Raw genomic sequence first — 24692 nt, forward strand, 5'->3', positions numbered from 1 at the left:
TTCCAATGTCTTGCTGCGAGTGAGCAGCTAAACACTGGTTTTACCTGGGATCAAAAAGCCCCGTACTCGCTAATTTAAAAGTTTTTGACGTTCTACAGAAAGCAGTGCTTAATTTAAGCCGGTTGTCAGCACCAGATCTGAGGATTAGCAAGTATGGGTGGGTCGCTCTAGTCCTGAGACTAGTTCAGACATGAATACAGTAAGACCAAGCTTAGGGCTAGCACCTAAAGTACAAAAGCGCTGTGTTTTTGTAGGCACATACTGCAGAGGAAATGCTGTTTCTGAGAAATAGTGCTCCTGCCCGATCTTAAATTATTGCAATATTTCAATAGTTTGTCTTCAGAATTGCTGGTAAAACGGGCAATATTTTAGCCAATACTTTGGAAACTGTACAGTGTAATGAATCTCTTTGCCCCTGTTTCCAGAAGTTCGTAGGGAGAAAGTCTCAAACTATTTTGTAGAGATTTGGGCTTGCTCAGTTACTGCAATCTGGGGTTGGTATAAAATATTTTCTGTGACTGCTCTTAGCTTCCAGTGCAGCCCTGGGTTAGGGGCGGATTTGGAAATGTTTGTAGTTGTGAACAAGAGTGCTCAGGCAAATGGGAAAAGACCCCATGCACAGCAGCATCTTAACCCCTTCCATGCTCATGACGGAACCACTCCGTCATGAGCCACGGGTGCCGTGTGCTCATGACGGAGTGGTTTCGTCATGCTGCGGCCGTTGGCGGCCGCTCCGCCCACGCGGCGCTAATTCCCCGCCTGTGCGGGCGATTAGCGCCGTGGGCGGAGTCATGGCGGAACCACTCCGTCATGAGCACAGCTCCACCGTGACTCATGACGGAGTGGTTCCGTCATGAGCACGGCGCCACCGCAGTGCCCCCAAACCTCCCCAGCGCCGCGGCGGAATTCCCGCCACGGCGAAGGGGTTAAATGGCAAGACGCATCCTTTTTGACAACATGGAAGCCCGTGTGTGACATATTCATCTATTTATTTAGTTGTTTGTTTGTTTGTTTGTCTGTTTGTTTTGGGCTTTGTAACATGCTGTCATCCAGAAGGTGTTTATTTCTGGGTTTCATTAATGCCTTTGAAGGGATTCTGGGCCATATTAGCAACAAACTGCGATAAATATTTTTTATCGCCAGCTATCGCTGGAATATATCACCACGCTAACGCTGTATTAGCAACAATTAGCGCTATGGCGATAAATATTCCAGCGATAGTGGGAGGGAAGGGCCAACATCGCGACAAAACCAGCGGTGTTGCATGGGGAAGGGGGAAAACCTTGCTGATACGACCCTGTGGTCATATCAGCATAATCCACCCCCCATGTTAGGTATGGTTAAGTCAGGAAAATAGCACTTGTTAAAAAATCGGCGATAACCCCGGTTAGCACAACTTTTCACGTCGCTAACCGGGGCCAGGGCCTCCTTGCTAATAGGCAATTGGCCTGTTAGGGGCTATTTACCAGGTCTGTTGGTCGGGAACGCCTACTTTGCATGTCATTAGCGACATGCAAAGCGGTACCCAAACCGGTCGCTTTCGTCAGAAAGCTGTCGCTAACTGCTGTTAGCGACAGCTTGCTGATAGGGCGATAGAATTGTCGCCGCTTTAGCAGGAAAAGGTCCTGCTAATGCGGCGCTATTGCCCTTGCTAATATGCCCCTCTGAGTGGTAGATTTTGGATCTTCATTCCTCCACCCTTCCGATTCATGCTCCAAAGTTTAGTTTGAGTTACGGGTTCCTGATGTTTTTGCTCATTGCAGGGAGTAGTCCTTCTCTGAACCATTATTGAATCTTAAACCTGTTGTGGTCGGGCTGATCCTCATGCAGTCCTGTGGTTCATCAGATGTCCTTGTCCTCTTATGAGAACAAGTACGGACTGAGAGCTGGTCAGAGAGCATGCATGAAGGCTCTTCGGTAGAGCACAGTTTTCCATTCATACGTGCAGTTTTGGTAGTTGGTTTGTCTAGGTTGTTACTGGGGTGCACTCCTATGGGTTTTAGTGTCTTTCCAACCTTGTTTTTAATGTCTCATTGTCTATTGGAGTACACAGGTTGAACAACATAGTGAGTGCCAATTTGGAAATACTCAAGTTCTGTGCACCAGATAGCCTTGAGCTTAGCGTATACATTGATGATGGGATTTTCTCTGACATTAGGTCTAGGGTTCTTTCTTTGCCTAACCCTGCCACTGACCAGGGGCAAAGGATAGATATATGAATGCATATTTTGACAGAGACGCATCGTCCATTGAAAGTCTGCAGGTCCACCATGCATTATCTTCAAGCTTTGAGTCTGGGCGGTTAAAGATCTGCCCAGCGTGCTTCAGAAGAGAAGTGTGGTCTGCAGATGGTCATGAGAAATTGATGTTTTATACCCTAGGAGACTGAAATGTGCATGCAATCCCTAGTTTTTGGTGTGCAAAGAACAGACAAGCAGTTTACGAATGCATCTCAACTCAAACTGCGTTCGGTTCTGATATTTCATTGATTTGTTACCAGTTGAGACCCTCCTTAGCACAGATTGATGACTTCTGCATTGTACATTGGCTCCTAATGACCTCACTTGAGGTAGGAGTAACATCTGTAACCCTTGACTTGCCCTTTGGTACACCTGGCATTGCCCATACCACCCCTGGTCCTAGGAGTCCTGAAGGCAGGGGCAGGAAGTAAACAAGCCTGGGAAAGCTATGTTTGTTTTTAGCAGTTTCCACTCCTTGCCTTTCGCCTATACCATCAGCCTTAAAAATGAACCTGCGGGGGGAGGGGGGGGGGGCGTGTGGACCAAAGTGTACTCAGTGTGACGTCTTAAGGGGGGGCTCAAACACTTCATGACATCATTTCCAACGGCCATTTTGAAGAAATGGCATCCTGTCTGTCTAGTTTAAGGTTACTTATGGCATTGTTAAATGGTTAAATGATGCCCGTTTGTGTTCAGGGGTAGTGCCTAGAATTCTACAGTGCAGGCATCAAGCACCGAGAATGCCAGCGCCCCAAACACACATGCTAGAATAATGAGGGGCTTCATGAAGAACATGGCTGAGGGAGGAAAAAGACTGCCTATATATAAGTGGAGTGTCTAAAGAGGCTTAGCTATGAATACACGGCTCTCCGAAATATCTGCTCTATAAAATAAGACCGCCGAATTGAAGTGTGCAAAAACGCGGGCCTGATTGATGCCAGTTACATATACGAGAGTGATTTCAAATAGCTTTTGTTATTTGGTCACAAAAATGGACTCTGCTCTATTCAGAGCACCTAAAGAGTGCTGCTTTCACCAGCCATCTTTCCACATATAAGACAAGGCCGCAGCTTAAATTAAAATGCTTAGGTTCTTATCTCCTTCCCACAGGAAAGCAAATCTGTGTTGAAAACCGTAAAATTAAGAGGAGAGCAAGGAATGGCATAATTTAGCAAAAAATTCATGCCACCAGACTCTGAGCCGTAATATGACTGGAGGGATGGGTCCGACATTAATAAGATGCTCCCTGCTAACTCAATCTCCTGAAGGTGGTGCTCTGAAGAGCGGATGCAGAGGAAAACCTGTCTATATTTAACTCGCCCGCTCTTTGCTTCTGCCCCGCAAGCTCTTTCCTTGGCAGTTACTTTGCATAGCAGGCAGCAGCCTCGGAGTGTTCATTTCACTGAGGGGCAGGGTGTGTGTTCGAGTCAATTTCAAGAAATGTGCTCATGCGTTTTATTTATTTTTAATTAATCTTTTCATTAAGTTTCTCGTTATCAAAACACACAAGCATTCGATTATTGCCCACTAGAAAACATTACAGCTCTTCTCTGATGTTATCAGCTATTATTGGAAATTAGATCATATATTTTTAAACTGGGGTATAATGAGCTGTGGGTCAAACTGAAGCCAGGAGTGCAAGTATTGGTGACTCAGGCTACTGTATGTAGCCTTTTATATTTTTCTACCAAAATTTTATTTTTTATTTTTTAGGAAATGCACATTATAATGTACTTGCCCCGCTCTCTATGAACCGGAATACTGGTGTGGTAATAGTGCTTGGGAAAATATTGATGCCGTCAGGTGCGGTTTTCCAACCACATTCCGCAGTGGGTGATAATGTAGTAATATAGGGGCATATCAGCAGCGGTCCGTGGAGGGAGTTCCGTGGGGCGGAAAGGCGGGGAGGGGAAGGGTGGGGGGGGTACTAAACACCGAAATATGGATAACTGGAGGTAAGTAAACAATTAAATAAATAAAACTAATTTCGTAGCGCGCGCTGCACCGCATTTTGTGATGCAGGGCGCGCTGCGAAATTCGTTTTATTTATTTAATTGTTTACTTACCTCCAATTATCCATGATCCGGTGTTTAGTACCCCCCCACCCTGCCCCTCCCCAACCCCTCCTTTCCGTCCCACGGAACTCCCTCCATGGACCGCTGCTGGGGCATATTTACGAGCCCCTTGCGCCAACTGAGCCGTCACTTTTTGTGACGGTCAGGCAGCACAAATCACAAAATCATACCTATGAAGCCATGCAAAAGCACTACGCGTGGCTTTGAATGGCTTCATAGATACGGAGTAAGGCAAGGCAGTACAAATCACTGCGTTCCATGGGTGTTGCAGTGAGTTTTCCCATGCAACGCCCATGGATCTTGACACTTCCCCAGATTTACGAGAGCATATAAACCTGGGGGAGTGCCAAAACCTTATGCCTCCCGAAATGAGGCGTAACGAGGAGAAATAACTTTATTTCTCCCTGTTTTTTCCTCTTTACATGTATGCTGCATTATGCAGCACACATGCAAAGAGGAAAATGCCTCTTAGGGTTGTTTCTGGGCGGGAAGGTGTGCCTTCCAGCACAAAAACAATCCTGCCGACAACACAGGCAGGGCTGGACTGGCCGTACCGGGCATCAGGCATTTCCCTGGGAGGCTAGAAGGGTGGGGGCCATTTTTCCAGCAGTGGGGGTGGTTTTGTTACGGGGGGGGGGCTGGTTTTGCAGTGGTGCTGTAATATCGGCCCACAGTAAGAAAAACATAAATCAAGCATTTCCAGCCTCAAAGGGCCAGGCAGTGCTTCCCCCGGGCTGGACTGAGAAAATTGCCAGGGCTGCTTTGGGTTCCCAGTCCAGCCATGAACGCAGGCACCCTTGCACCATGGCGCCAGCACAGGGGGAAAGGACAGGAGTGCGTTGTATTGCATAAATGTGTGCCTTCCTTCTCTTATACTTTGGTGTAGGGCAGGCCAGCAAGCTGACGTGCTGCGCTGCACTACGTCAAATCCTCATAAATGAGGGCCATAAGTTGTTTTCCCCAGTTGCAAGCTGCAAAACTCAGAATATTGCAGGCTTTACCTAGAAAAAGTTAGGCTACAAAAATGCCAGTTCTTGGCAGTATTGTTGGGGCACACTAACTGTAGCGCTCTAACCAAGATTACTGGCAGGATCAGATTGAGAGCCATAATGCATTATGAGTGGATGTCAAAGTGCAGTTGGATATTAAACAAACTTTCAAACACACAGTTTTTTTTTTTAAAGTGTATATTTGTATGCTTGACTCCCATTCACATGCTGTTGTCCTTTATTCTGTGTTTTGGGATTTCTTTTCATGCACTCTGTAATGTTATCATAAATATGGTGCTATGGAGTGCAGTGTTTGCCTCTTTTGCTTTTTTCATTGTGCTGCTCCTCCATAGTTTTGAGTTTTTCAATTCAGCATGTAGTGAATTACTATGATAAGTAAATGGTTTTTGCGGAGTTCTTAAATTTTAAAACAAAGGGACCATACGGAATCTCAGGGCATTGATATTTCGCCCTCAGAAGACCTGTATTCTGAGAGGCGGCCCTGTGGATGACACAGAAGGGACATAAAAGACACATGTCGGCAAACAACTGTGCGAGAGAAAGTACTCGACTGACCTGTGGTTGGTCGATCTGCTTGCAGACGGTAAATGAAGAATTTTCTACCACTGTATGATAGTTGGAATATCATCCTACAGAAATATTGCATTCATTACATCGACTACTACTTTATTGTCAAGGTAAGTGGATCAGGCAGTAAGAATAGTAAATATACACTTACCTTGATGATGTAGTGGTAGGCGATATAGTGAATGTGATATTTTTGTAGGTCGGTATTTCAACCATTATATGACGGCACCATCTAACTGACGGCTTAAGGTATGACAGCATGTACCAAGCCATGACACCTTCCCCTGTCAGCAGAGAGGCCTATGAATTGTTCTAGTCTGGTAGAGATGCTGCAGGAGTCTGAGTTGCTGCCTGTGTTGGTTTGTGGGAATTCACATTTTAGAATGGTAGATATTGTGTTCCTGTGGTGTTTCCTCTTTGATGAAAGAATGGTGCTTTCAGGACTCCAAATTATCAGTCGCGGCCGGCATGGCTGGCGGGTGAGGGGGTGGACACAGGGGTCGTGCCGGGGGGGTTAATTAATAAAAAATAGTAATTTAAACTTACCTTGAGGCCGGGTCCCTCGTCTTCTCGGCTCTTGCTCTACTGCTTCCGACTGGAACAGGAAGCAGGCAGCCAGGCTCCCTCCCCTAAGCCAATCACAAAGCTGCAAGCAGTGTTGGGATTGGTCGGGGTGGCGCCCCGCCAGGGGCTTATAGGGTGGGCATTTTCTCCTTACAGGCTGCATTGCAGCCTGCATGGAGAAGGGCAGAGTGCGCATGACTGGTTTGGGCGGCCAGAGAGGGCCAACCAAACAGTTTTTGCGCACTCAGGAGTGGGCAAACCACTCCTCCCTTGCTCAAAGAGCAGAGCAGCACCGCCCGCCCGCCCGCAAAGCAACGCAAACATAAAATGGTAATAACTAAAATTTATTACCATTTTATGTTTCTACATATCGCACCGCGAGAAAGCAGTGGTGCGACGCTTCTCCGCCATGGCGGAGGAGCCACCTCTGCAAATTATTTTGGAGTGGGAAGAAAGTATGGTTATTCTCTTGATGTCAGTTAAAGGTGATCGAAGTATGATGCAATCTGTCACAACATACAAACTTCCTAACTGTCACCTTCCACTGTCACTTTTGTCTTCCCTTCTCAGATTCATCTTCCCTATTGAAAATTTCTGCAATGTATTATTACATAATAATCTGTCACTCCTCTCAGGGTGTGGACAACCATCCTCTTTAACAAAACTGAAACAACGAAAATAACCATTGCGTTGTGCAGCTTCACTGCCTGACCAGAGGTCTCAGATGTGTAACATTAGCTGCTCATGAGTGGCAGGTTTTAAATTGAGATGCATAGTTCACAAACCTTGAAAAAATTGGTGTGGAAGGGTTTGATGATAGAGTACAGAATATAGCTAATCTAATTGGAAGGTAAGTCCAGAGTGACATTTGAGAATCACAGGCAATCTAGTGGCATCCAACAATTTCCAATTAAAGAGAGTTACTGTAGTGAAGAATTAGTTGGCCTTGCCCCAGCAAGATGTCTCCCTCATCACCACTAAAGTATCTCCTTGACAACTGTTGAAAGAGGACATCTTTTATTGCTAAAGCACATCCTCCGTGACACGGGTAGTCTCAAACGCCACCTTCTAGCTGTAACACTCACCTTGGTCTTAACAGCTCATTTCCTTCTCTACGCATGTTGAAGGATTTTACTACTCATTTGCTGGGTGAGTCAAACCCTGTCTTGCATGGAAAACTGCCCCAGTAAATTACAATCATCAATTGAACCTGCTCTCTAAGTATACTTTTTACTTGGTTAGATGGATGTGTAGATAGAAATGCAGTGCTAAATGTAGCTGAACACGGGGTGAAATATAAGGCTCTGAATCCTGCAATCAATAATCACTGATGTCACTCATCCTAAACGATTTGTTTATGGGGTAAAGATCAAGAGTTAGAAAAGTTACTGACATGAAGAAAAGTAAAATAATGAGACTGTCTGGGCCTCAATGCTTCTTAGTAACCTCTTATATTGAAAGTCGACTTAGACAAGTTAAGGAGGGCACGAAGAACATCTAAGGAAAGATGACTACAAGGCACCATATACTTAAGTTCCATCGCAACCAGTGGTGGATGGCATGTATTTAGGTTGACGGGGCGAGCAAAATACGGGAGGCATTAAAATAATTTTTTTTAAAGTCACTTACTTTGCTGACTTGCCACGCGACGTCCTCATCTCTTGGGTGTGTTCGCTCCTCGAAGCCCCGGATCCAGGAAATTGCACTACCTAATCCTGGCGCTGTGAGAGAAGCAAAACCAAAGGGGATGATGGACGGAGTGTTGAACATTGCAACTGATATGGTTTTAATCCATCATCATTCTTTAGCTCAGAGAGAAGCGTCAGGATTGGAGGGAGCGGCCTCTCTCTCTCAGCGCCCTTAAGAGTGCTGGAGGCCCGCGCTTTCTCTAACCCAGCTGTCTAAGACTGCTAGGTTAGAGAAGTTTAAAATGCAAATGTCTGGCTGGCCGCCTCAAGGCGCCGACCAAAGGGACATGTGCACTTTAAACATAAGTGCAGAGCTCCCTGCTGCTGCCACTGGACGGGTTACTGAAATTAAAATGGTTTATTAACATTTTATTTTTCAGCTGTTATGGGGTATCTTTGTAGCAGGGCGACGCTCCGTTGTCATGGAAGGCTCGCCCCTGATTACAACAGGGGCAAAAACAAACTTCCATTTGTATTGTGAACAAAATATGGATTAATTATACACAGTGAAAATTAAGGGAGCTCAAATATTGTACAGGAAATTTCGAAAGAATGGATAAATTGGATATTAAAAAATAATATTTATCCACTATTTTTAATGTGCTCCGTAGAAGACACTTTTATTAGCTGATTTATGTTTCGACCTGACTTAAAACATTATCAAGGACAGTATTTATACGCAGTCCCGCAAACGTGCATTCAGTTTACATTGGGCTTTGTAGCACGCCATCTGTTGGTACAAAAGTAATGTTGCCACTGAATACATTTTATTAAGGGAGATAAGGACATTGAGTTGAGGGAGCAAGTTTATGTATTTGACCCAATAACATGAGTAGTAACCAATGATGTCCATGTTACTCCGGGTGCGGGCTAGTGTTTCGAGGTATAGTGATAGTCACACTTCAGATTAACTGAACCATGTTCCATGTGGTAGTGATCTCAGTCTGATGACGTTCTTCAGTGTCGATAACTGATCATAATTTGATGAGTTCTGGTCAGCGTGTGTCTTGATTGGTGATGTTGCGTTGAATTTTCATTCTTTGGTATTATGATAGAACTAGTAATAGGACACATCAAAGGAGAGTATACAAAGAGAGTTCTAAGCACAACTTTCTGCTAGGAGATGACCGCATTGTTCTAATATATGCAATTGTTCTTTTTTGTAATTTATATTTGAAATTACAAGCATATGGAAGACATTTTGAGGCAGGTGCATGTTTTCGCTTTTGTGTCCTTTTTAAGGTCTCGCCTGAGCCAGCGCATGCGCTGCTCTGGCGAGACTTTAGTGAGTGGTATTTAAAAAGCAGACCACAGCTTTTTGTGTGGCCTAGAGCGTGCGGTTACGCGCACAGTTACGAGCAGAGGCGCCATCTGGCTTTCCTCTCTCATCATGGCTCTTTAAGTGCATCGCTCGTGGGCACCCTAACAGTCTGCGATCGCGATCACTTTCACTTTGACGGGCTCGCGGCCGCGTCACTTTCACGGCCGTGCGGCCAATGCCTGTCGTTGCTTGTTTATTTTTGTTCCTTTGTGCGCATTATTTATGTTTTTGTTTGCCTCGGCTCGTGTATCCGCATGGTGCCCGCTTCAGGATGCTATGCTTCAAGGTTTTAACCACATTTGCATTTTCCAACTAGTAGTGTGTGTTTCGATGTGTAAACAAAATTTGTGGCTTTTGTTTTCTCAGCACGGCGCCCGCTTCACGGACATCGCGCTTCATATTTCTGTGCCTTATACTTAAAATAGAAATGCAAAAATTATTCATCACCCCATCCTGCTAAGGCCAGACCTAATGACTTTGACAATGTATGTTATTTATTCTATTTGTTAAGTTGTTTCTAAAATAAAACATAGTATTTTTCAAATGTTAAAGAGAAAATATTCCTCCTTGGGGATTACCCAAATATATGCTCTGTTGTCATGTTTATTAATTGTTGCTGTGCTGTTTGTCTTGTTAGGTACGCACCCATTCCATTGTTTTCATCACCCCATAGCGATCAGTGGCTTCTTCCCCCAGTGGCTGTAATCTGTTTAATTTATAGACGTTTTTGGCCCATGTGTATATTGTTGAATTGCAAGCAAAAATGCATGGAAATGTGCTACTTCGGGTTGTGTTTTTGTTCTGTCTTATGGATGGTCAGTCTCTTTTGATTGCGTAGAAATCATTAGATTATTGGGCGTAGTGGTTCCAGTGCACAATGCTTTAAGGGACCCACGGCATCCCAATTATGATTGTCTTTTATTTCCACGGGTGGTGAGGACCCATTTCTTGCATTTGGACCCGTGGCTCCATAGCCACACTCCGGGCATCTTTTGCTTTTTTTTTTTTTAAACAACAAAACCGCACCTACATACCGAATCACAAAATATTTTATATACCCATGGTACCTTTAGGTGTGCTAGCGGCTGATCCTGAACCAAAAAGTGTTATGATAGTATTTCATGTATTAGTATGAAATTATTTTCCTTTAGAGTTATTGTGTGTACATTTATGTTAAATGGATATGCTGAAATTCGGGTACGCTCAGCACTCTCAGGTCCACTTTGAAACCCCCTACATTAGCGATTACACTTAACTTACATTTTTAGGGGACACACTCGTTATTGGGTTGGAGTTCGATATTCTTAAAGGTATACGACAAAGAGTTAACTGCTTTTCCACCTACGTTTGGGTGATACGAGTATCTCCCAATGTGGATTACATCAACAAGATAGTTGTTTAGCCTATAGTATTTAAGGGTGACGTAATAAATATTCTCTTCCTACAGTGGCGTCACTATGTGGGTGCCAGGGGGGCCCATTCTTCAGCGCTGTTTGTCCTGGCCCTCCACCAAAGCTGTTGAATGTGCTCAGAGGGCACACAGAACAAGCATTTACAATGCAATAGGTCTCGCAATGACATTATTTTGAGCTATTGGCATTGTAAATGTCATTGTTTTTTTTTTCTCTTCGTGAAGCATTAATCAAATGGTGTAATGCAAAATGGCAATAGCTCACTTTGTGGTAATTGCGAAATCTATTGCATTGCATTTGTATTAGTGTGAGTTTTGTATTGTAAATGGTACTGGCTTTTATTAATGTTTTTTATTTTTTATCACATTAATCTAATGCTCCTCTGGGGACAGACTATAGCTGCCTGGTCCGGAGGTCCCCCCCTTGCTAACCTGCTCGAAGGCCTTTCTTTTTGGTGCCCTAATACTGGCCCCTTCACTGAGAAAAGGGTGCAGTTGGACAATTAATTTGTCAATGAAAAGTGAGCACACCCAGCCGTTGGCTCAAACACCATACCAGCAAAGAAGCCTCGGAAGGAAGAGGACTGTACACAAAGGGGCTTGGCACGGAGACAAAAACCACGCACACACATGACTCCTAAAATCCAACAAGAGAGCTCACTCAGAGGGGCGCCATCTGCAGGGCAGCAGGGGTCAGAGACAACAGGCATGATGGGAAGAGAAGCAGAGGACAGAGAGGCAGGAAGGGAAAGCTCGGCAAATCCCCGGGAGAGGAAGCCTGCTGTCATCTGCTGAACGTGTGGCGCTGTGACCCCGTGTCCTGGGTGTGCACTGACGTAGTGTCAGAAAGTGCGTTTGGAAGTCCCTGGTGCAGTGCGCCTAAGCAAGTATCACAATGTGCCTCGTACCCACTTAACCGCCCCCCCACACACACATCTTCCTCACACTTTCTTGTTACCCTTGGGCGTTGTCACGCTATCTCTGTGCTTCCGTTAAGGTACAAATTAAATAAACTGAGTTTCTGGCAATTAATGGTTGTGCTGCGTCGCCATGATCGCTGTTAAGTTCTTAGTGCCAGCAAGCAGTTTCCAACGAGTGTCAGTGCAAAGATCGCAACATTTAAAAACAAATTAAGACACAGATTTTCTGACTTTTTGAACCCCACATACGTGAAACAAATTATTTTCCGGGGCCACAAGCTGGTTGTGCCAGCCATAAAAAGCAGAAGGAACCGTAGGATCCACTTCACTGGATGCGGAGCAAAAGTGAAGGCGACTTTTTCTTAATTATTCTTTCCTCGAACGGCGAGTAGTCTGGGACTATCCAGTCGAAACAAACTGTTTCAAGATGCCCAGCTACCCGTAACGTAACGGGCACAGCAGCTTTCTGGACCGACACTAAACAAACTGACAAACAAAGGACGGCGACTTTGCTAAGCGCGTGTTTTAATACAGCTGACGAAACACATATCGGAAGCTGTTAGACCATGAATATTAAACGCAGTTCAGTTCTGCTGTGTTACAGCTCATTTCCCGCTTTGGTGATTGATTGGCCGTCATGGGGTGAGCGAAGGTGAGAGAGGGTTGGGGCTGGGCCGTTTATCTTTGGAGGCCAGGATGTGCCTCAGCGACGGGCAGTGGGTTACGCAGGCACGCAATGCTGGTCTGGACGGACTGGGCACTGCTCAGTACATGGGAAATGGGCGGTAAACATTACAGAGGCCTCGCACCTTCCGCTGGAAAAACAAAGCACCTTCCTTGGAAGGCAGCGCATTACTAACAAAACAAGCGATCACCATTGCGGGAAGACAGTCGCTTGTTTATATTTGCATCATGCTTTCACTTTCACTTTAAGTGAAAGCGCAATGCAAAAATAAACACGCGGCTGATGTTGAGATAAGAAATTGCTTCACGACAGTTGTGAAGCAGACAAGCCAGTCCGGATGGGCCGGACGAAAGGGAGAAAGGGCAGTGGCCTAAAAGCATCATTTTCAATGGGAAGCCAGCGTTTAGCATAAACGCTGATGCGACTCAATGAAAATGATGGGCGGTGCTTCAAATCCCCTTCTGAAATCTCTTCTTTCACAATACGTCTCGCCGAGCAAGCAGAGCATGCGCGCTGCAACGCTAGGCGAGACCTAAAAAACAACACTGCACCTTTTCATGCAAATGTATTTGTCTATCTACTTTCACAGCAAAGCCGTGTTTGTTTAAAGCAATACATGAGCCTACATGATTGCTTAAAAAGATCTAACCGGACTTTCTATGGATGTGTGCATAGTCTGCATAGTCTGCAGATTTGAACCAAAAAATAGTTTCTAGCTCAAACGGTTTAAAAGTTATCAAAAACGCTGGGTCGTGTTGCAACGCAGTGGAAGGGCATTTGCAAAGGTTGACTGGTCATCTTTCTGGTGGTTACTTATTGCAATATTTGGGTAATAAACTGGTGATAATGAGGTGCAACAAATGCCCAGACAGTGTTAGCAAGCATAAATATGACAAAATAATGAAGTAATACTATCACAAATTGTTCTCCATTACGCCACATAATTTGCCTTTTCTTGACACATAATTTCTTCAACCCTGCAGCATAACTTGGCAGTCCCCTGCTGCATAATTCCAGTGGTCCTATATGTATATTGATATATATATGCACACATACCATACTAAACCAGATTTAAACAGATTTAAAATCCACTCTTTTTTGTCACTGTAGATTTGGTGACTGTGAAGTGTTTGATACAAGTTAAGGCTGTCCGTAGTAGGAATACATATTTATGTGTGTGTGTATATGTATATGTATATGTATATATATATATATATATCTATACATATATCTATATATATCAATATATATGTGTTTGTGTGTCTGTTCACACTCTCTTTACAAATGCTCATTGCAGGTGGCCCCACCATTGTTACTTATGACCTACTGTGTGCGCCCCCCCCCCCCAAAAATAAAAATTCTAGAGACGCCGCTAGTTTCCAACGATCATCACACAATAAAATGAAGTTGAAGTTGAAAGTATTTGTAGAGCGCGCTGTGACCAAGCGGTTTCCTAGCGCTAAAAGATTACAAGGGGCAGAGGGAATGGCAAGCGTGGTCAGTGAGAGGGAAACGCTCGGGCAAACAAGTGAGTCTTGAGTGCCTTCCTGAAATGTGGATAGGTGGCAATAGATCTAATGGAGAAAGGAAGAGCGTTCCAGAAACGAGGGGCGAGAACGGAGAACCTAGTGCCACCGGCTCTAGACTTACGGAAGCGGGGAACAGTGAGAAGAGCCTGGCTGGAGGAGCGTAGATTGCGACTGGGGATGTAGTGAGTGACCATCGAGTTGATAAAGAGAGGGGCTGTACGAGCGCGAGCCATGAAAACTATGCATCCCATTTTGAAAAGGGTGCGATACAGAATGGGAAGCCAGTGAAGGGATTTAAGATGGGGGAAGGTGTGGTGAAATTTGGGGAGCTGGTGGATAAGGCAAGCCGCCTGATCCTGGATGGTCTGGAGGCGCCGCAGCTCGTAGGCGGGGACACCCACATATCGGCAGTTGCCATAATCCAAGCGAGAAAGAACCATTGCTAAAATGATCATTTTAAGGGCATCAAGGGAAAAGAAACGGGAGATCTTACGGATAATCCGGAGAGATAGAAAACAAGAAGAGACAACGGAGCTGATCTGAGGGCGCATGGAGAGGTCCTGGCTGATTTTAATGCCGAGGGTTCTGACTGAGGCAGAGGGGGCCGGGGGGGAGCCAAGACTGGGAGGCCAGAAGGCAGAAGACCAAGGGCTAGAGGTCCCACCAGTCAGGATCAACTCCGTTTTATCCGGATTGAGTTTGAGGTGGTTTAAACTCATCCAGTCAGAGATAAAAACAAGTGTGGATTGAAATTTAAAAAGGGAATTGGTGGAGGAAGAGAGATCAAATATTAACTGAAGGTCGTTCGCGTAATTATAAACGGAGACCTCCATATTGAGCAAAGAAACAATGAGAGGGTAAATATAGAGGTTAAAAAGGAGAGGGGAAAGGGAGGAACCCTGGGGGACCCCACAGGACACCGTGCGCGGCATGGCAGAGAAACCAGAGAGCTGAACAGCCTGCGACCGGCCTTGGAGGAATGACGTGAGCCAAGAGAAGGCGGTGCCCTGGATGTCCGCCGCCCTGACACGGTCGAGAAGGATGGAATGGTCGACTGTGTCAAAGGCGGCGGACAAGTCAAGAAGCACCAAGGCTTGGGGGCAGTTGGAATCCGCCTTGCTCTTGAGCTCGTCCAGGACAGAGAGGACCACCATTTCGGTCGAATGAACTGGGCGGAAGCCAGCTTGGTGGGAAGCCAAAAGATGGTTGTCCTCGAGATATGTCGACAGGCAGAAGGTAATATGGCTCTCAAGGATCTTGCCTAAATACGGAAGCAAGGAGATGGGCCTAAAATTAGCAGGGAGGGTAGGGTCAGACCCAGGTTTTTTTAGGATAGGGATAACCGTAGCTGATTTGAATTGAGACGGCACTGTTCCCTGAGAGATAGATGAATTCAGAAGAGACAAAGGGGGATCGGGGCAACCAGCAAGTAGCTCCCTTAAGATGCGGGCCGGTCCACAGTCGGCAGGGGAGCCCGATTTGACCTTCATGAGCAAAGTCAGGAAGGATTCTTTCGAGATGGGGGGGAAGTGGGTGAGAGAAGGGGGAAAGGCAAAGGGAGGAAGGTGAGAAGATGGTGAGGGGATGTTCAGTTTGATATTAGCGATCTTCTCAAAGAAATAGTCATTGAGAGAAAGACAGAGAGTATGTGAAGGGATGGGATTGGGATTGACTCTATCGGATACGGCCAGGTTATGGACGATAGAGAAAATCTCCTTAGGTTTGTTAACCGCTAATAAGATTTTGCAAGAGAAATAATCTGATTTGGCTGAAAGGATAGCTCTCTTGTAGTTGTTTAAGCAAGACCGGTATTGATCCCTCAGGGCGGGACAATAGTTGCGCATCCACTGGCGCTCCCACTGACGGAGAACCAGTTTAAGGGTTTTGAGATCGCTAGAAAACCATTTGTTGGCTTCGTGGAGGCGACAGGCCTTGACCGTCCTGAGCGGAGCAATCCGATCACAAGAGGTGGAGAGCCAGGTGTTAATGGCGTCCACTTGAAGATCGAGGGGAAGGGCCGATAGGTCAGGGGAAGATGTTGTCAGAGAGGAATGGAGGGAATTGAAATCAACCCGATTCCAATTCCGAGCAAGGACGTTTTTGGGCAAAGGGGACTTGTCAGTAACTGCTAGATCAATGGAAAAGGAGATGAGCGAATGGTCTGACCAGGTACAAGGAAGAATAGTGGTCGGAGAGAGGACCCGATTGGCCGACCAAATCTGGTCAAGGATATGACCATGAACATGAGTGGGGGCGTGAATATGGGGAATAAAATTGAGACAGCAGAGAGTGTCAGAAAAATCTTTGGAAGCATGATCTTCCCTAGGGTCGCCAGGCCAATAATTAAAATCGCCCAGCAGGAGGACTGACGAGTTATTGATCACAAGAGTGGCAAGAAGTTCTTGTAGATCGGGTAGAAAATGGGGCGTTGTGTAGGGCGGGCGATATACAAGAAGTATAGTAAGGGGAGAGGACAAATTAACCGAACGGGCCACGATGAAATCAATTTTGGGTATGGGAGGGAAGGACAGGGGCTGAAACTGAAGGGAAGACCGAATGATCAATGCCACGCCCCCACCGACTTTCTCATCAGGGCGATCAGCCCGAAGTATGTAATACGAGTCGGGGAGAGCAGATAGAACATCAGGCTGGGAATCAGCGGAGAACCAGGTTTCCGTCAAAAACAGGAAATCGGGGAGCTCGGTGTCAAGGAGGTTGTAGAGTTCCAGCTGATGCCTGCCTGCTGAGCATGTATTGAGAAGGAAGGCAGAAGCCGCCAACGGAGGACAAGGGGGGGGGGGAGAATGTATGAGGGGAATGGTAACCTGCTGACTAGGCAGGGAGACGACAGGGGAGGGAATGGAAGGAGCAGCAATGTTCAAGGCCTGAATGCGATTGCACGTGAGAGGGGTAAGAGGCCAAGTACCTTGGTAAGAGCGAAGCTGGCCGGAGGTGTAATTGAAGGCAGAAGCAGGGTTTGTGGCCCCGGGTCCCGGCCGGTTGCGGACAGGCGCAGACAGGCTTGCCTTTGGTGCGCCGCCGGCGCGCCCGCTGCGCCGTCGGGAGCCAGTGGGCATTTTATAGGAGGAGAGGAGGGTGAGAGGCAGCCGCGACTAGAGCGCTACCCCTGCCTTCTCCCAAGATGGCAAAGACCCTCGGCTCGCCCCAATACCAGATCTGCCGGGCGAGGACAAAAGCTGAGGTAGGAGAGGGCGATAGGCAGGTACAAAGTGCACAGAGAGAGCGCTTTTGAGAGGAAGCGAGCGCGCGTTATTTAAAACAAAGCTGAGCCTTAGCACAGCACACAGCGTAAAGTTAAAAAGCAGAAAAACAAAACGTTTTACACACTCACTCACTGCCCCGGCTTCCGCCTCAGGGGTAACACACAAGTAATCTGTGTGGGAGTGAATAGGAGATGTTTAAGTAGTCCGGGAGGGCGGGAGGCAGCCGCGACTAGAGCGCTACCCCTGCCTTCTCCCAAGATGGCGACGACCCTCGGCTCGCCCCAGCACCAGATCTGCCGGGTGAGGACAAAAGCTGAGGTAGGCGAGGGCGATAGGCAGGTACAAAGTGCACACAGAGAGCGCTTTTGAGAGGAAGCGAGCGCGCGCTATTTAAAACAAAGCTGAGCCTTAGCACAGCACACAGCGTAAAGTTAAAAAGCAGAAAAACAAAACGTTTTACACACTCACTCACTGCCCCCGGCTTCCGCCTCAGGGGTAACACACAAGTAATCTGTGTGGGAGTGAATAGGAGATGTTTAAGTAGTCCGGGAGGCAGCCGCGACTAGAGCGCTACCCCTGCCTTCTCCCAAGATGGCGACGACCCTCGGCTCGCCCCAGCACCAGATCTGCCGGGCGAGGACAAAAGATGAGGTAGGAGAGGGCGATAGGCAGGTACAAAGTGCACAGAGAGAGCGCTTTTGAGAGGAAGCGAGCGCGCGCTCTTTAAAACAAAGCTGAGCCTTAGCACAGCACACAGCGTAAAGTTAAAAAGCAGAAAAACAAAACGTTTTACACACTCACTCACTGCCCCCGGCTTCCGCCTCAGGGGTAACACACAAGTAATCTAGTTACAATTCAGAGGGCTGACTGGTGTTGGTGGGAAAAAGAGCAAAACACAAAATAGCTGCTCAGTAACAGGTTCTTTCAACCTGGCTCACGTTGTTTTTTTAAAGCATGCTAGGTTTCAGCTTGGAAATCTTGCATTATTTACTATAAACGCTTAACCAGCAGCATTCTGTATTTACCTTTTTTGGGGTGTCGGTTGAAGAGGTGCCGGATTGATTAGAACGTTTCAAGTTTTAATCGTTGCCTGTGTTTTATCTCTGTTGCAGTCCAACAAAGTTCCAGTGGTGCAGCCGTCGCATGCAGTCCATCCCCTCACGCCCCTCATTACGTACAGTGACGAGCATTTTTCGCCTGGAGCGCACCCTTCCCACATGCAATCAGATGTCGGCTCAAAACAAGGTGAGAGGAGCTTCACTCCAACATAGCGTAACAGTTTTAGGTCTTACAAGTGCCTTTTTATTTGCTGAGAACATTGTGTTATCATTCTAAAACTTTGCAAATCTCATATTATATTTCGGTTCAATTTTTTATGGCTACTGAATGATCTGTATTTTTGTCGAATGGCTTTTATAGCTATTAAAAATTAGGAACTGTTTTTAGACGCTCACAATTCATACTGATAAAGGTACTGACGGCCGGGACGATAAAGAAATGTGCCACGGATCACACCGTTTGGTGAGGTGGGGAAATCTGGCTTAGAACTAAGATCACTTCTCTCCATAGGTTCTCAAAAGTGGTAACTGACATTTCTAAGTGCTGCAGTTTTCTGATATAGGACAAAAGACAGAGGAAGATAATTTACCCAGAATCACACAATTTGACAAAGTGAAGGAGCTGGGATAAGAAATCTGTAATCGAGGTTTCACAGCTGACAATTAAGCCCCTGGACTGCACACCTACGAGTTATGAGTTAACCGTAAAACTTTAGTGCTTTCTGCAATACATTCTGCTGGGGAAATGTCACATATATGACTGATACCTTAGCATGCAGTTCTACTAAAATGGAGTTCTGAGAATTTTTCCTAAAGGACGTTTGAAAGGAGACCCCAGAAAATTGATATATCGCCACTGAATGGTAGTTGTTGTGCTCCGGTATGCTGTGTATATATAGGCAACAGAGGCCTATATTTCATTTCATTGTGCTTGTGTTTATTGGCGTATATTGGACACACATAGTAAACTGCTCTTTCTTTCTGGATCTGTGTGCATCTCTTTCCTATCACTAAAGTTCTATTTTGGTGTCTAACTCTTGGGTTCCTACAGTTGTAGGTGGCACAAGTGGTTTTAGAAGTACATACATTGGAATATCTTTTTAATATGTGACTAGAGGCCTGCTTGGATTTTGCAGACAAGGCATGAATATAAGGAAAACGAAACCAGTGCCATTTCTTCAATTTTTACTAAAGGATTTTCTTGCCAATATTCCAAATTACTTTAAAACCCAAACCATGTTGCCAAGGAACATTTAACTCCTGTAGGCTCTTACATGCCAATTCCAAGCCTGGGAGGTTTTGTAGTCACTGGACTTGATGGTAAGTGAGCGACCTTGATGACCTTGCTGTGTGCCCTTGTGCTTTCTAAGTGGAGGCGTCATCTGCAAATTGTGTACATATCTCCACTGAAATACCATAAGCATTGATATCATATGGTAATACCATTGTACAATGTGTGGAATACCTTGACATTGATAACTTGAGATTTACCCACTATTCCTGAGTCTCGTTACAGACACTGAGAGTTCCCCAGGAATGTTTAGTTGTGTTAAGGTCTGAAACAACTACAACACAACACTACACACCTTTTCTTCCAATGTGTCTGTTTATGTGGCTAGAGCTACTTTGTGGGCCACTTTGGTCACTGAAGAGTTCATCACAGTAGACAGATGTGAGAAGATGAAACTGATAAGCTCCAATATGGCGTAAAGACTGCGAGGGCACCAGACCACAAAGCTAAAATGCACCGTATCGCCTATTCACAGGGAAAGGGTGAAGGGAAAAGAAGAACTAATCAAGATGGTCACCAAGCCTGATAATCTAATGGTACTTGGCAAAAGCAGCGTTTGTGTCAGCACTGTTGACAGACTCAAGAAAGCACTTAGGTGAATCAATAAGTAAGCCAAATTCAAAAAGGAAGTTAACTCCAGGCTGAAAGACCCTCAACAAAAAGAATTTGAGCCACCATTTATTTTGAATGCAATTATAGGGTTGCCCACTTCTGGATCAGAACACACCTCATTAAAGGACAAGGACAGAACCTTTTTTCCCACACTGAATTTTTATATCATGTTTAGATTGTATAGATCAATGTAAAGAGGTAAAATGGTACCCTCAATGTCACTGGCAGCCAGTTAATTCTTTTCATTTTAAGGCTCTAGTGGCTCAACCTGAATGCCTTTAGCACTATCTTGAATGCCAAATTATGGAATTTGTGGGAGCTGTAGAAGTTTCTTTCAGCCACCGTGAGCTAAACTTCACAAGTAACTCTAGTGACAGTGAAGATCTAGCAGGATACTTTGCCGGTAAGTCGGCTAGGGATACGTTTGTTTGCCGAATCGGAACAGGGCAGTGTAAAGATGAGGGACTCCACATATAGGTTCAAAAGCCTCTTTATTCTCAACTCCATTACAGCGAGGTAATACAACATCCACCTCCAAATCCCCTTCTGCAATCGTTCCCCAACCATCAACTCCCAGAACCTTAACATCCCCACATTCCAACTACATCACACTCATCTCCAGTTTCTCCACATCCCACTGCCTGCCAGCAGCCACACCACAGACAGGTCCTGGTGATGGGTGAAAGCCTTAAGCAGTGATTGGTATGTGAGGCTGAGTGCCTCCGGCTATCGATATGCAAGCAAGTAAAAGCTATTTAGCACTTAGTCTCTGACATGCATGTATTCCTTCAATCCTTGGATTTTTGCTGAGGGATAAATTACACCATAAGGTTTATATTTAAGGTTCTTTGATCCTTGATTATGGTGGAAAGTAGCATACTACAATTATTTAGAAGCTGAAGGTATTTTGAGGTGAAAAAGTTTTGCATGTGAAACAATGGTTCTCTGGTTACCTCTGGGGGAACTGCTGAAGCAGTTCAGTGTTATTTGTACTGGTCAGCTACGAATGGCACTGCAGGATATCTTTGTATATTGACAACACAGATGATATTATTTATTAACTGTTCAATTAATTAAAATCATTACAGTAAAAAAGCATAAAACTGGTAAATGAAAGATTGATCACATTAAAACTATGAAGGCTGCTGGTTAAAACTTTTTTATGTTCAAATAATTTATGTCCCCTCTCCGCTGCACCCACTCAGGCTGCCAGCACCGGGTCTTTATCACGAGTCCTTGCACAGAGTTTCTTAAACAGCTGCGTAGGCCTTAGCGGTTTTCTGCTACAGCAGTCTGTAGATCGTTCTCCTTGGCCCTTCCATTTAGAGCCGTTGATGTGATGCAGTCTCTGTAGGAGGGTGAGTAGGATCAGGGCTCTTCCCTCATTTGAGGGGAGGCTGCATTATCCCCCTTGTTATACCTCGCTGATGGCCCTGGTTTGTTTGTGTTTGTTTGCTGCCTTTAAAGCCATTCTAATCAGATGAATGAATTTCCCCAGATTTGCCAAGGTCATCGTGGTTGTTCTAGAAAAGCACAAGGCTGATGCTTCGCGACATATCTTGATTCCATTGGTGATACAGACTGGGCGAAGAAGTCGACGGCGTTCGTTCCTGAGGGCAGGGCAGCAGCATAAAAGGTGAAGCCAGGATTCCCTTGTGTAGGGGCACAGTCTGCAGCTTGTGATTTCCCTCTTGCGAGCCCATGCGGGGTTAAATTCGGTGATTCCTAGGGTGCACAGTCTCATGGAGAGGATTTTGGTTCTGGCTTGTTGTGTCGGCCTCATTTAGGTAGGATTGTGCCTTGCCTACCATGTAGGAGCCGTTCAGCGGGTCTAGGTGGGTTGGGGGCTATAGCAAAGGGAATTAAGATCCAGGTCAAATGAGGTTTTGCGGACTTGTCTGTTTATGGCTTTTTTCCATGCATTTAGTGGGATTTCTGGCTGTGGGATGCTCTTTTCCTCGATCTTTAAAGTCTTGAGTGCTTTGCCGAGGCTGGTGTGCCATGCTGATGTTGGCCCCTCAAAGATGACTCTCAGTTGGTGTCTTAAGGAGTTTGTTGGGGCCCTTATAATCCTTAAGTATAGTTTTATGATCTCCACTTGGCACATCAAGTCTGGCCTTACCAGGCCTAGCTCCAATCTTAGTCTTGACTTCCTTGCCGACCTTGGGATAGAAAAGGCTGATTTATATGCTTTGGCTTGGATTGCGATGAGAAGGGCGTCCTGCGACCCCGGAAAAGCCTGGTGGCCATAACTGATGGATGGCAGCAATTTTGCTTTTAAAGCAGTTAATATTGGTCCGGCAGTGGGGCTCATCAAGTGTAAGCTCAGTTGCTTTAACAGGAATATCACCTTATTGGCCTTGGACAACTGCTGTTTCAGGTGGACATTTGCCTTGGCCCGTTCCGTAAGCCAAACCCCTAGATAGTTGTACTCTGCCACTGTACTGATTTGCAGGTCTCCCATTAGCCACTGCGCTTTTGTTTCCAGGTGGTAGCTCCCAAAGATGACGAAATTAGTTTTCCCTTGGTTGACTATAAGGTTGTTATCTTTGTTGAATTGATTCAACGCATTTAGGGCTCTCTGTAGGCCCACCCTCGTGTGGTCCATTATGGCTGTGTCATCGGCATATTGTAGCACCGGCAGCCTGATGCTACCTAATCTCGGTGCTACTAGCCTGGCGCCTTTCAGGGCGTCCCCTAAATCCGCCGTATACAGGTTAAAGAGGATGGGCGCCAACACGCATCCTTGTTTCAGCCCGTTGTTCGTTGTTATTTTGGGGGACACTGTGCCGGCGCTGGTTTTGACCCGCACCCAGGTGCCTTTGTAAAGTGATCTGATTGCCTTCAGTAGGTTTGGCGGGACGCCCCAGTTTTCTAATTTCCGCCATAGCCTATTTCGTACCACTTTATCGAAGGCTGTGCTGTAGTCAATGAAGCAGCAAAAGAGTGGAGGATTTTTCTTTTTTATTGCTTCAGTTGCTAGGTGCGCTAACACCAGAATATCGTCCATTGTCGATGATTGTGGTCTGAAGCCAGACTGGTGGCAGGGGATGATGCTTTTTCCTTCGGCCCATGTCTCCAAGTCCTTCAGTAGGAGGCGAGCGTAGGCCTTGGCTTCTATGTCGAGCAGAGCGATGAGCCTATAATTTGATGGCTTTAAACGATCCCCTTTTTTAAAAAGTGGGACTAGTATGGAGCCCCTCCATGAATCAGGGGTTATTGCTGTCATTAAGGAGTGGTTGTAAAGAGGAGTGAGGACGGATGCCCAAAAATTGGGGAGTTTTTTAAAAACCGGGGCGGTTATCCCGTTTGGCCCAGGGGCCCCATCATTCTTCATACTCTCTTGAGTATCTTAATGACCATTTGAGGGTTTATCTGGGCTGACGGTGTGCAATGCATCTCTGCCTGGTCTCGCTGACCCTCAGGTGGATTTCGGGGGCTAGAGGATTGTTTCTTCGATCTTTGCACTTGGTAGGTGGAGACAGTCCACCCAGCGGTTAGGATCTTCTATTTTGCACAGAGGATACTTTGTTCATATCATAGGCAAGACCAGGAATTGTCAATTCTCACAGTTTGATGCAAAGCGTCACTTCCTCTATGATGAATATAAAGCGGTGGTGGTGGTTTTGGGAGGAGAGAGCATCCCTGGTCAGAAAAGACAGAGTGACCTGCAAAGTCAAAAAGGACCTGAACTACCTTAAATATACTTCAGGGAGGCAAGAGAGCGATTTGAGCCACAGAGATAATATGTTCGGGTCTGTAGGGCAGCAGGAGAGTCTGGGAAGGTAGTACTTTCCCAGGCTAAACTTCATGAGTGGAAAAAAGAATTTATGTCGCCTTGAAAAAGAGACTGTATTTAAACGCAAACTTCCATTGTGTGCATTCTCAAAGATTTTCTCTCTCAACACATATTCTTGATCACTTTTTAGCTAAGCTACACTGCAACAAAGTCTAAGAAACCTTCTGAAATGCATGCTGTATCCTAGAAGACAGATCTGATGGGATATTTACTTTTTAGGCAGCTGTCTGACAACCCTTCAACAATAAAGCGGATGCCATATCCAACTGTGGCATTAACAGAGATACGTTTGTTTTTAAATGATCGTCCATCATAAAGGATTGAAAAAACAACAGCAAATAAACCAAAGTGAATGTGGTTAAAAGAGTCAGCCGATGAAACGAGGTGTGGTAAATAGTTCAATACCTCTCAGATCGGCTGCCACTGGTGGTGCGTTTATTATGTCAGGTGTTGTTAGGAGTTGCGTCTTGAGTTCTTAACCCCTTGCCTGCTCATGATGGAACCACTCCGTCATGAGCCACGGGCGCCGTGTGCTCATGACGGAGTGGTTCCGTCATGCTGCGGCCGTTGCGGCCGCTCCGCCCACGCGGCGCTGATTCCCCGCCTGTGCGGGCGAACAATGCAAGTGGGCGGAGTTGTGACGGAACCACTCCGTCATGAGCACAGCGCGCCCGTGGCTCATGACGGAGTGGTTCCGT

The 24692-nt window shown here is 45.8% G+C and overlaps 1 protein-coding gene across 2 annotated transcripts in view; it reads left to right on the plus strand.

Annotated features, from left to right (window-relative positions):
* The window catches only part of LEF1 (lymphoid enhancer binding factor 1), a 233642-nt gene that overhangs the window by 114654 nt on the left and 94296 nt on the right, over window positions 1-24692 (plus strand). For both annotated transcript variants that reach the window (XM_085641386.1, XM_085641387.1), the window contains exon 4: window positions 18347-18479. In XM_085641386.1, coding sequence (XP_085497512.1) covers window positions 18347-18479 — 133 coding nt within the window. The remainder of the gene's footprint in view (window positions 1-18346; window positions 18480-24692) is intronic.

Source organism: Triturus cristatus, chromosome 2_2 (assembly GCF_964204655.1).
Source record: "Triturus cristatus chromosome 2_2, aTriCri1.1, whole genome shotgun sequence".
NCBI lineage: Eukaryota > Metazoa > Chordata > Amphibia > Caudata > Salamandridae > Triturus > Triturus cristatus.